This window comes from Branchiostoma belcheri, unplaced genomic scaffold (genome assembly GCF_001625305.1).
Source record: "Branchiostoma belcheri isolate BF01 breed outbred unplaced genomic scaffold, Haploidv18h27 scaffold5, whole genome shotgun sequence".
NCBI classification, from domain to species: domain Eukaryota; kingdom Metazoa; phylum Chordata; class Leptocardii; order Amphioxiformes; family Branchiostomatidae; genus Branchiostoma; species Branchiostoma belcheri.
The window spans coordinates 4,303-17,655 of record NW_017804131.1 but is presented as its reverse complement, the minus strand read 5'-3'; the positions used below and the strand labels follow the sequence as shown (position 1 = coordinate 17,655).

At 41.0% G+C, this 13,353-nt stretch overlaps 1 protein-coding gene across 1 annotated transcript in view; it reads right to left on the bottom strand.

Moving 5' to 3' along the window:
- The window catches only part of LOC109479609 (period circadian protein homolog 1-like), a 24,768-nt gene extending 11,701 nt beyond the window's left edge, over positions 1-13,067 (bottom strand). The window contains exons 1-5 of the mRNA XM_019781596.1: positions 12,881-13,067; positions 1,511-2,135; positions 1,200-1,262; positions 832-995; positions 336-519 (exon numbers count right to left, since the gene is read on the bottom strand). Coding sequence (XP_019637155.1) covers positions 336-519; positions 832-995; positions 1,200-1,262; positions 1,511-2,064 — 965 coding nt within the window. The 5' untranslated portion in view covers positions 2,065-2,135; positions 12,881-13,067. The remainder of the gene's footprint in view (positions 1-335; positions 520-831; positions 996-1,199; positions 1,263-1,510; positions 2,136-12,880) is intronic.
- Positions 13,068-13,353: the final 286 nt, after the last annotated feature.

The following is a 13,353-nucleotide window of genomic DNA, read 5'->3' as shown; positions in this document are numbered from 1 at the left end:
GTATGTATCAAAGAGGCACATACATTTTACCATTTTGATATAAAAGAACTGGATAGAAAAAAACACTTTTTTTTTATATTGTAATCAATATCCAGAGGGGGACATGTAGAAAATGTAGAACATGTAGAAAAAGAATGTTGCTAATATTTGATATTCTTGTCTTGTATCTTGTACCTTTAATGTTTTCCCTACACCTGTTTACAACTTTATCAAAGGTCAAATGCATCGTGCAAAACATTATTTTCCCATTAGCGTTACGTTCTCCATTAAGCAACATGTATTTTTCTCGGCAGTACTGCTGCAACACTTAGTGCACAGGCAAGTCTGTCATCGACTTCACAACTAGGAGATGTACGGTAATGATGATTGTACAGCCCCAACCCACACTCACCATGTTCTGAAGAACCACGTTTTTACTGAGGGTACAGAGGGAATGGAGACTGTACGTGGGAATGGAGTTGTCCTTGGTAGAAGGGTCCTCTTCCTCTTCAGGAAACGGAAGGTCGAAAGCATTTGATGCTGTAGGGGAAAAGGGTAATTACATAACATTATGAATACAGGACACAACAGAAAGCTTGCAGGACGTGCAGAAAAGGATCTTCTTCGTCCACTTTGAAAGCAAGTACTGTACAATAAAACTACTGTAATATTTAAAGAACTACATTAAAGGTTTGTGGGCACTACCTTAAATGATAACAAGTCTTTTAAAGTTAAAGCATCACACAGTTTGTAACTTTCTTTGGCTTGACATATGCACAGTAGTTAGACTTGACATATGCACAGTGGTTAGCTAACTATAGAGGAACTATAGAGAATGAATATGTCACATACAGCTGACTTTCTTGACACACTCGATGGCGTGTGTCAGGGCTGCCAGCGTGGACGGCTTCCCCTCGTTCCCATCGTTCAGGGTGGAGGGTGGCAGCATGGACTTCAGCTCCTGGATGGCAGCAACTAGCTTCTCTCGGTTCTTAGCCTTCACGGACTGCTCACTGCTACTCAGGAAAACAAGTTAATAACACAGGGTGAGTAATAGTGTTCTAGCCAGCCTGATTTTCTCCTGTAATCTCAGTTTTGTTTGATGAAATGTCAATTGTCAAGGGTAGAGGCAATCTCCTTGGGGAAAATGTAGAAATCATGAACCTCAAATAAGGTTTAACCAGTGGCAAAAGTAAAAATTAAAAAAAACAGTGTCTTACCTGCAGCCACTTGTAGAGGGCTGGTCATCATTACTGCTGCCACTGAGCATGCTCAGAGTTGCACTGAAACGGCGACATATGTAAGTGGCAGCGACTGTCATCCTCAAATAAGACTATTTATCCATTATGAGCAGATGCTGTGACATGAATTGAGATTTTACAATGGTCTGAATTGGAACGAAGGCCATACACTTAGTCTGGTATTTGCAGTACATCAAACACACATATATGTATTCACTAAAAAGGAGTGGAAAATTACAATATGTAAATATCTCAGAGCTTTGCCAAGGTGCATTATCTGAAGTACCAACCTTTTAGAATCAGAGTTCTCTGAAGAGCCATAGTTGGAGAGCAGGTTGGACCCCTGTTCTCCGTTTTCGCTGTTCTCCACTTCCATGGGCTGCTCCGTGCCGCTGCCGCTCTTGCTGTTGGACGAGCCATTGGTGGAGCCAGTGACCGACACCGCCATGTCGTCAGAGTGCTCCCCGTTGCTGCCATTACCGTTGGAGGACCCGTTCGCAGACTTGGAGTCCCAGTATTTATCCTTCTGCTTGGTGGCCTGCCCGCTTGTGGAGGGTGTAGGGCCGTGAGTCGGGCCGTGAGTAGGGGAAGCTGGCTTCTTCAGGAAGTAGTCCACCGTTTCCTTCTTATGTGTGGCACCGCTGCTGCTGGTGCTAGCATTACCTTTGACGCTACAGCCGCCCAAGTCCTTACCATTGTCTGAAGGGCTGGAGGCCGGTGAGCTGACGGGAGCAGTGATAGCCGGCGCGAGCGCCTGGTCCAGAGAGACTGTCTGTTCTGGATCGGTGTCCGGGGTCTGGCTGGTCCCACCTTCACTCATAGGTTCCTCTTGGTTACATGCCATGGGAAGAAAGATGTTTTCCAGGCTCAAACTGGGAACAAACCACAGACTGCCACCCACCGCAACGAAGTATCCTGCAGACAATGTCATTTAGAAATAACAATCAGGGAAAAAATGTCGCATAACTGGACCCAATGAGCGCTTTTTCATGATAAAGATATGCATTAAAAGCCATCAAAGAAATTGTGGAATCCCTTTGATTGTGGGAAATATTTGCACACCAAAAGTATTTGGCAATCATAATGTTGAGATCATTCACGATACTGTAATTTCATTTACCTGCGTGATGGTTTAGTATATATTTTGCAGAAGGAGGGGCAAGACGTTTTTGCTGTGTTAAAGTTTGCATTTGAAACGATTCCGTAGTGGACACAATCCTCCATGGAGTAAATATTTTGCTGAGTGGCTAAGGTGTTAACTTATTTTACTACCAACATGCCAAATTTCAGGAAAACCCACCAAAAGGATCTAGATTTACAGTTGTGAAGGCCCAGACCAAAACAAAAACAAGTTGTTCCAAGTATGGAAATCTTACTAGCCTCCTTTACAGAGATCAATGAAAATAAAGTCACCATAAATATTTGAATATTTACATTATCTGTATTATTCCCAATCACAGGACACTGGTACAACAATTCAAGCTGACTGGCACCTGACACAACCTTCTATTTTTGGCAGGCTTGTATTAGATGGGACTTGATTGAATTTCCAGTCTCATCCAAATGCTTTTAAAATCTGAAAGGGCACCCAAAATGGAAAGTCACCTTAATGGTTCAATACTACTCCATCTGCAACCTGTGTTAGTAGGTCTCTCTCTAATTGTATCTATATATGTCCATAGGCACAATGGCAATTTCAATTGTGAGTCCCATCCAGCTCCTTTAGAACTGATATGTATGGGTAACAGTCGTCAGCAGACATAATGTCTAAAGAGCAAAACCTGTAATGTAAAATTATGCATAGCACTTCCAACGAAGGTCGTATTTGTATATTCGTATATTAAGTTTTCAAATGTTATGTCGGAAAAGATACTGTCTGTAACGGCAAAATTATGATGCAACGTCGACCTAACATCTAACTGAAACCATAAGAAGTTCAGCTTTCGAGCAGGTGCAGTACGCTCTCCTGATGTTGTTATATAGGTCCATCCAAGTGTAAGTGGATTGGCCTGGTCTTATTTAGCTTGTACCAGTACCAGACTGGAATGGGAACTGGAAAAGTGTACTCCTATGGCTAGTGTCTCTGGCATTTGGCCAACCTTCACAATGCATTCTCCGGCAACCTATTGGAGTATGGTACAGACTATCAGTTTAATGTATAAAACCAGCATATTGCCGCTTTTGAGACAGTTTCCTAGCTATGATACTTGGAAACAGAGAAAAAATATCAAAGACAAGTTGCATTGGCAGATCTGAGTCTTACATCAAACACTATTCATCCGTGCACTTTGGAATAGCTGCATACGTAGCCTCAAGGCCTGAATATGTCTGCTAGGGACGGCTGATTTGATCCCAACGTACGCCCAATGAGCATAATATATGTGCGTACGGCGATACGTCACACGTTATATAAGGTGTCCTTGTAGGCTACATTTGGGATAAAGCTGATACCGTAAGCAAAGTAGCATTTTCACCACTAAATCTGCCGGTCAGAGTGACCTAACTGTGAGCCAATAGGAAAGCTCCGCCACAGAAAATTAAGCCTACATGGATTTAAGCCAACTTATACAACAACTTATTTTGGTAAGAAAGGGTGTATAACCTGGATAAAGACGGTAGAGATGTAAGTGGAACATACAAGTCTGTATTAATAACCAAATACAAAACCAGACTCAATCTAAATTTCAATATCGTAGCAGCAATGCTGGGATCTGACACTATTAAGTCATCAAATCAGGATTTGGCCCAACTCTTTTTGAGAACTGTGCAGGATTTTCCCATGTACCCACAGTATAGCTGTTGATGTTTTGGAAGGGAAAGTATGAATTGAAAATCCAAAGGCAGGAGTAGTCACCACTAAACATTCATGTACACTGCACTCTTCACCTTGAAATAAATTATGATCAGATTTCCTCAAACAAAAATCATCGTGTTCATCCTTAAAGGTGATTTTATTACATTTAGTGCTAAAAGATGAAATCTGTCAAGAGCTTTCACATCAATGTCACAACACTCAAGCAATCAGCACCAAGGACATCACCCACTACGATATGTCAACAACTAAAAAAGGAAGCTCGTTTCTGCACCACAATCAAGCCAATTAGCACAAGCCTGATCATGTTCAGAATTTGATGACAGGTGGCAGGGTGGTCTTGTAGTTAGGATTGTTGACTCAAAATCTGAAGGTTGTGGGTTTGAATCCCTGGAAGGCCCCTGGTGTTGTGCCCTTTACACAGGTCCACACTACGCTGAGTACGTAAAAATTGGTACCAAAATCAACTTTGAATCCCAATAATAATTAATTCCTGATTAAATGGTACAGCTAGTAGATGTTGAATAAGTGGAAATTTATCATGAAAAAACAATAAATCCACTTATATGCTGACTGATGCCTTTAGTTCCAACAAAAAAGGAAACAAGAAAACAAAAATATTTCCCAAACTATCCTGTAACACATCACATGCGTGAATAATTTCAAAATTTCAATTTCATTATTTGCAACCACTTATTTCACAAAAAGGGTTGTTAAATTGTTCAACAAGTGGTTGAAAGACCTTTGCTATTCATGTCACGTAACACACTTGTTATTTCAATCTGCTATTTATGATATCCATATATACACAGTATCATACAGTAATTCAAAATCCTTGAGTTACCACTTGTGTAAGATACTAATTTGCATCACTGAGTAGCATGTGACCATGGATTCCATGTGAAAGTGTGGGGGGAAGGTTTGAATCTACATGATTGTTCACAAGGCACATCAGCAGACATCAGCAAGCCATGCATGTAACAGATGTTGTAAACAAACAACATGACCATATATGAATAAACAACAACAGTACCAACGGCAGCTACTCACTGTGGGATCGCGAAAGCGTGGTTTCGCCTGATGCCTCCATGTTGTTTGTACAGACTGAAATCGATCTACAGACAGCCGGTTTCAACCGCAAACAACATGTAAGTGATCATGAGGAAAGCCATCGTGGGAGAACCTGGTGTTATATAAGATTCACACGAGATGTTACATAAAGCACAGAGGTCGACGACCTTTACGACGTACGTACGGTACCATATTTGGAGGCCGGCTGCCTAGATTCTAAATTATATTACTGAGTACCTTATTTTCATCCAGCGCTACAACTACATGTAGATAGAATTAGGGGTTGGATTAGAAGGACTGGGAAAGCAATTTGCATGGTTTTCCTCGCAGTCAAATTCTTTGATATAGGAAAGGTGTAACGTAGCCCTTGGATTATTTCACCCATCCACCCAAGCATTAAGAATTTATAGAGACCACCTGTCCACAAAGACCAAATTTTATTGGTGCCATGTGCGGGGCAGTTTTGACTTAAGTCTACAATATGTAAGTTCACTGTTCTGCCATCAGTTTGATTCTTTTAGGTGACACTACATGTATGTACATCCTTAGAATTTTGATCTAGCAAATTTTCAACCTCAAAATAAAAGTTGACTGCCATAAAGATGTACAACATCCTGGCTCTTGTTGTCTCTTAACAATGTACTTGTTGCTTCAACTTGTTATTTGTGCTTCAGAGTCTCTAAAATGTCCTGAAAGGTCACACTGATCTTGCTTTAAGCCAGGTTTCTAAGACTCCAATTTTCTAAGGAAAAAATCTAGAGTGTAGTCCGTTTGCTCCTTCTTGTCAACGTCAGGTTTGGTCAAAGTAATTTCCTGGCCTGAGAAGTGACGTAGGTTCTGGTGACCATGGGTTAAGATAACAAAGTTCTCCCACGCAGGACTACACCCACCTAGTACTACCATCAGATAACTTTATCAGTAAGAGCCTTTAGCCTCACTATATTACTTCTGGTAGCTCTTCCACTGGTCAGGCCTGAAACAAGCCCAGAAGCGAGAGACTGGGGAGGCCAGACAACTAATCCGCTAAATCTTCCTAGCTAAGCCACAACAATAAAGTCTTGATCTAATTTAGCTAAGCATTTTTCTTCTGATGACCATGAGGTGAGACACAACTTCAGTCTGTAGCTGAGACTGCCGAGTGCTTAGATTGGAGCACAACATTTCCATGTATACGATTTATCACTATCTTTGACCAGATGCAGATTAGGCAACTTAGAATTCAAATTTTGAAACATCACCAATTTTATAGAGTTTTTCAGACTGGTATTAACCCGGTAAAACAAGAAATAAGCGATGCCCCCCCCCCCATATACATGTATAATGCCTTAAGCCATTTAACAGTTCAATTTCTAACTGGCTATTAAAAAAAACACATGTAAAACTCATTTTCTTCAATAAGTAATGAGGAGCGTCCAACAAAATTTGCCCATAGAAATGTAGGAAATGCCGTTTCAGAAGGCTCAAATTTCACTTTCCTCCCCTCACAAAATTTACTGACGTCGGCTCTGATTTTCTGTATAGTCGCGGTTTGTGGTACCAGTACTTTGATGGGATGGCCTGCAGGCCGATTTTTTTGTTGAGCTTTTGAAATTTGAGCTTCTCATGAATAAAAAAAATTGGTTCAGAAAAACAACAGGTGCAATGTAGACCAATTTCATGATACCCGTTTGCATAGTAATGAGCGACAAGCGTTATATAACATGCCGCGTACACGTGAGCGAACATCGCCATAGCGCATCAACTTTTAAAGGTCAGTCATATCCAATGGTGGAAGGGCGTCAAAGGGGTTTATGAAGCAACCACAAATGGGGATCGCTTTCTCATGAATAACTGAACAGTGCATTCCACGTTGGTTGAGGTATTGTCAAAACCAGAATCATATATCAGCCTTACCGAAAATGCTGATAAAAGAATTGTACGACAAATGTGAGTGATTGTGACCACATTTTAAGTTAGACTTCTTCAGATCCCTCCAATCCAATCCTTCTCGGAACACCGAGAGGTCACCATTTCGACTGGTTATATAACATGCGGCGTACACGTGAATTTCGCAGCACGTGTTGGCGGCCGGCATGTGGCTTAGACTCTATAAGTTATAACCAAGTTAGTCTAAGACTGAAAACAACATGCAAACCACATGCACAAAGCTTTTCAATACTGGTACAGGAATCAAGAAAGGAAAATCCAAAATCAGAAAAAGATTATTAAGTTACAAAAATACTCCTGTCACGTTCATATTAATCTATGCCAAGCAGTAAAAAATTTTTCTTGTCATAAATAATTATCATCAGATTTAGCTCAACATCATGATTTCCCATGCTGATCTTTATTGTTAAGAAAACGTATGGTTTGTAAGGATCAAGTACAAATCGACTTTTGGGGGGGAACCCTTCCAAAATGATTTTCAAAAATCAATAAAAACTTTTACTGGCAGTCTGGAAAAGTACCTGTGAGCATATCCAATGCAATTTACTTTTGCAGTGGTCTGAATAAGAAGACTCTTTTTATAGCAACCAAACTTTCTTTTTATTCAGTCAACAGTCCAGTAACCGCCTTTCAGGGCAGAATTTCTGTCTAGTTCATGTTGCACAGCGCAGGTGGTGCTGCTAAATGGTCTTATTTTGCAGTAGGGGTTAAAAATGAGGTTTTCGCAGCATTTGAAGTTCCTGTTTGAAACAATTCTGTACTGCAGTACATTAGAAATACAAAATATACATGTTTGTGGTGTTATGATTTCGTGGTAAGAGAGGTCGCTGCGAAGGCCTCGGGTATAAAATCGTGATTTACCGAATCTCGAATTTCAGGAAGCAACGTGCAACATGCTCACGTGTACGCGGCATGTTACATAACGTTTGGCAGCGCTCATTACTAAGCAGACAGGAAAAGTGGATTAGTCCGTTGCCTGACTGTGGCCACCTGGTCTTCTCGGTCTATTGAAGTGCTAGTATAGTAGTTAGGCCTGTAAGGCCACACCAATTTAATTTGTTTGGTTAACGGATTCGTCCGCTTCATTTTTTTCTGATTTTGCAACAAAAAAATTCAGAATCAACTGCAAAATGCTCATATTTTGCCCTGAACAGTTGAAAACAGTTCTTTTCTTCCTAGTTGTTACAGTTATTACATATTCCAATGCAATGGTATCATTAAAAGTTCAAAATTCATTGTTTAATTTTTGAACCAGCCTCTTGGTACCATTTGGCTCTTCTAGTTCTAAAAAATGTTGTATATGTGGTAGATTAATTGCTACCTACTGTTAGTGTTACTAGTTCTAGAACTAGAAGAGCCAAATGCAGAAAAGGCCAAGAACTACAATAAAAGAATACATATTCCTGCCCTGTTGGAGGGAAGGGAAGGGAGTAATATTAAGACGGTGTCACAGCAATGGCATAGCAGAAAGACTGCAGTTCAATCGACTTTCAATAGGAGGCACTGTTAACAGTTGCAATGACAAGTTACAATGCATGGTTGTGCATGTGACTACATCAGAGGGAAAAGGTGGAAGGGCAAGACGGTTAGGGCATAACAGATATCTGTAATTTGTGGTGTAACTTTTTAGAAGAACACATATTTTGATTGATGTCAAATACTGCCCTGTTTTTTAGTAATATAATGATGCACAAAATTGTGTTGGCAATTGATGTAATATAAACATTTTCTACAGAAACAATTGTCTAACATTTAAACAGACTAAAAACCATATTTTATAAGGATCTTTATGCAAAAACAACAGTGAGAGCCCAGCTTAAATTTTGAAGAAGAAAAAACACTGTAGAAAAGGAAATATTGTCCTTCCCACTTTGTGTCCCAAAGAGTCTTGTATATATTCCAACTAAAATTTACCATTTCAGATTATAATATAACTTATAAGTTCAAAATTTCTCCAGAGAAGCCTAGGCTAAAGCATATCTCTTTAAAGCCAACAGAACAAATAACATTCAAAGCTAAAGGCACAGAAAAAAAAAAGACAAAAAATTATTACGAAAGAATAAGCCACTCAGACTTTTTGGGTTATGGGACACACTAAAACTGTTCAGAAAACTAGTAAGTTATCATCGAATTTGCCATTTCATTCACAATGTAGGTGGCACCAGACAATACACATATAGAATTCCTCAGTCATACCCAAGTACATGGGGCAGGTTAGGTGCAGGTGCACACAGTGCACACCTCCAATTTTACCCGCACTAACTTGCATATGGAGGTGCCAGGTATTTTATTAGCCCTGCAATGTACCAAGCAAATCGCAAATACTGTACCCATTACGTCTGATGGCTGTTTGATGGGAAAAACCACATTCACAACTTCACGTATTCATCTCTGTATATAACTATTAAGGTGAATACTACATAGCGCTCATGCCCCGTAGCCAGGGGGGGTTCGGGGGGTTCGAAAGAACCCCCCACAAGGCTCAAAGGTCCACTTTTTGGTCCACTTTTTATGTCAAGGTCCACTTTTTGGTCCACATTTTCTGTAAAGGTCCACTTTTTGGTCCACATTTTATGTAAAGGTCCGAGATTTTTCTTGAAAAAATGGACTAAAATCGTAGAAAAACTGCTCCCTTTGTCATTGAATAAAAATTCATCTCTGATTTTCTCGTGGAAATCCTCTCAAAAATGCATGAAATGCCATTTTAGAAGGTTCATTTTTCAAAATTTTCCGGGGGGGCATGCCCCCGGACCCCCCTAGGAACCTCGCGCCTTCGGCACTCGCCTCGCGCCTACGGCGCTCAAGGTCCCCTCAAGCAGTGGAAAGAACCCCCCCATTCAAAATCCTGGCTACGGGCATGACGCTTAATTGTTCTCCACCACAATAGATACTGACAGATGTATGAAAAGCCAGCTGCAAAAGCCATTTACCATGTGAACAACAAGTCAGAGCTATAAGCGTAATTACAGTTCCTTGAAGATGATTAAACCACCTTAATAGTCAACCCCCTACTGACTCCTATAGGTGTGACACACACACGTGCATGTGTCTCTTTTGTTCGAGCAGATAACAAAAACAGGCAACAGAAAGAGTTCTATCTGGTTGGTACTTAGGTACTGGGTAGTCTAAGGATTTCTTTCAACACAACCTGTATAGAGCTTATTCACCACACGTCATCATGACGTCACGACCCCCCATGTCCCGTGCGACGCCATTTTGGGGTGCATCTCTACAGCGAGTTTCCAAGCGTTGAAATGGCCGACAAACGTTAGGTAAACTGTCCTTTGTCCTATTAAACGAAGAGTTTACCACCACTCATACCTCTCGTTACTGGAACAAAATAAAATCTGTCGGGATTGACCCGTTTTTGTTGAGTTTTGATCAGTCTGATCGAGACGGCGTCTACTGTCAGCGGAGTCCATTGACGTGACTTCGCTTCGTATTTGGTACTGGGCAGAAGTTTTTACACACAGGATCGGTTTAAACCCTTTAAGAGTCTGGAAGCATTGTATCAGGATGTGTAGAGCCTCAGTGTTGTGGGGCAGTTGCGTGGTGACAAGTACGTTGCAGTCGGGAAACGCAAAAAGTCGCTATTTTGGAACAGCCCCGGACTGTGTCTGGATAATAACAAGCAAAGGCTGCGGGGGCCATCGGCCGCCTTCCTCAGTCCGCACTGCCGCGACTGTGGCTGGACAAGGTGAGTGTTGCAAGTTGTCAGCGCCCTGTTCTACATGGACATTTACCACAGAGTAAAGGGACAAGTACACATGTAGCTTTTTACCGTGTTCATGGCTACCCACGTTGCCATCTACATGTACATGTACAGCCCCGTACGCCGCGCCAGGGTAAAACACACCGATTTCTGATCAGCAAAAAAAGATAAAAGCCGATCTTGAGAACATGAGACGTGGACATGGAGCCAGAACAACCCCAATGACAATGTTACTAACAAGAAGAGTGTTCAAAACGTAGATTGTGGCCCAAAATACGCAACTATCGCCAAGAGTTTGCATAGCGTACCATAGCGATAGGCACCATACTGCACCCCCTAATGGCGGACAATGCTCGCTGCCGGGGGGAAGAGTCACGTGACAATCGGTGGTGAATAAGCCCTATAGACTCTGACTTAAGTTTCTCGCTGCTATATGTAGCTGATGTAGGTGGCGCTTTTGTGGCAAGAACACAATCCCAAATGTGGCTAAGAATACAAGAATCTATACTAGTACTAGTTGTGTAAAAAGAAACTCCAAATAGGCAACTTTCTATTAATATAATTGTAAAATGTCTACATCACAAGCCAACAAGATTGAAAACCAAACCCTCCTCCGCAGAGGTTATCGGCCTTAAATACTGATCAAAATCAACCAAATATGATGATTGAATAATTTGTTTTTTTTTGCCAGTGCAAATTATAGCAATTTCAATAATTTCCTCTGCTAGCCAAGGACTGAAGGAGTGTGGTGGAGATTGGTACTTTAGTAATTGATCGAACATAATGGTTCAGTGAAGAACCAAACTTGAACTGGCATGTTGGAAGTTCAAGCACTAAAGTAAATTGTTAGGAGGAGATAGCAACAGAGGACTGCCATAAGGTAACTGGCACAATATGGTATAATATATAGCATGCCCATCTGCAGACATCAATAGCCAAGCTTTTGTTTTGGGGGATCCTTTTGTAAGTTTGTTTCAATCAGAACCCTCAAAAGAAATAATGATTCAGATTGCAGCCTGGCTGACACAAATCTGGTCCATGATGCTGACTCCCCGCTGAGTGTTATATACATCCACCCTAGAATAGAAGTGCTACAGGTTAGCTTTAGATAGAATCTGCTTTCGTTCATCAGCAACTGAAAAATGTCATTCTCTGAAACAGAAAGACAGTGAATGCTATCTGAATGTCTGTCATTTCATATCTAACTGATTATCAATGCATCAGAGAATTTTTCCAGCTATTTGATTTCCTAGAATTTTGTTTTGCATACCATTCTACCTGGATGTCTAACCTATTAAGTATATTTATTTTGTATTACATGAGTCTACAGTAGCTTGTGTGTGGTTAATTACCCTCAATACCTAAAGGATAAACTTCCTGTTAAAACTCAAGCAGGCTACAGTATATTAGCATAAGTTCCAGATAAAATACAACAAATTCTTCTTCATCAAGAGAAACTACTACATAATGACGTACAGTGAATATTGCTACCAACTTCAAAAATGTAGTGAAAGTAATAGTACTTACAGCATTTCCTGCATTATTAGACACACAAGATTGTTATGTATACAGTTTTTCAACTGTTGTTCAGAGATACAGTCATAAAATGGGGGTGTGACCTATTAAGGTGGTACGGATTTGTCTTAAATCATGTTACATAATTCCAGCTTAATCATACAATGCCACAGTTCCTTCAAACAAAGCAAAAGCAACTTATAACAGATGTTTGTTAGCAATCTACTGAGTAAAATGGTTAGATATTTGCCTGGACGGTCCATGTATAAACATTTCCTTAGTCAGGCATTACAACATCACGAATGCCTCCACTGTTGGAAACATGTGACCCTAGCGGCCACCATGGAACTGCAGAATCTAGCGGAAACGTTACAAAAATCACCTGCACATTATCGCTAATTTCTGGAGATCGCGAGGGAAAATTCGACAAAACAACCCAAAGATCGCTGCGGAATTTCATCAGGTTCAAGCCTATAGGAAATATCTATCGTAATATTCGCGTGAGGCGTTATACACTTGCAAAAAACAACCTAACTCCGCGGCATGATACACCGACGCCATTGAAGATAACGCTGCGAAGCACGTCGCACAGAAAAAGACCAATTTTACAGCAAAAACACTTACAGACAGGAGCGTAGATTCTTCCACCGATTCCATTGGGTCTTCCTCGCTGTTTGAGCGGATAATTCGTCCTAAACGCCGGTAGGAACCGCGAAATTACGCCACAAACGACGAGGAAACAACTGCTTGTTACCGACGATTGTTCAACACTACCCTTCACGCCATTGAAAACGTGACTGTTTTGAATACATGCAAATGTATTCACGATGCTTGGCGCTGATTGGTGGGAAATGAGGCCACTCCGGCCCGCCCACCTGGGGGCTCACGCGGCCACGTTGCTCGGCGTCCAACTCCTGTTTGTACGTGTAAATCAGTTGCGTAACTAAGCACTTGAAAGTACCAACAGCCGAAACAAACCGGTTGTATTTGGCACGATGACCTAGCCTCTACCAGGCCTCGGGAAGTGGCTGCAAAGATTGGAATTTGGCCAAATAGACAGATGATAGTATTATGTTGGGGGATTTGGTCCTCTCGTA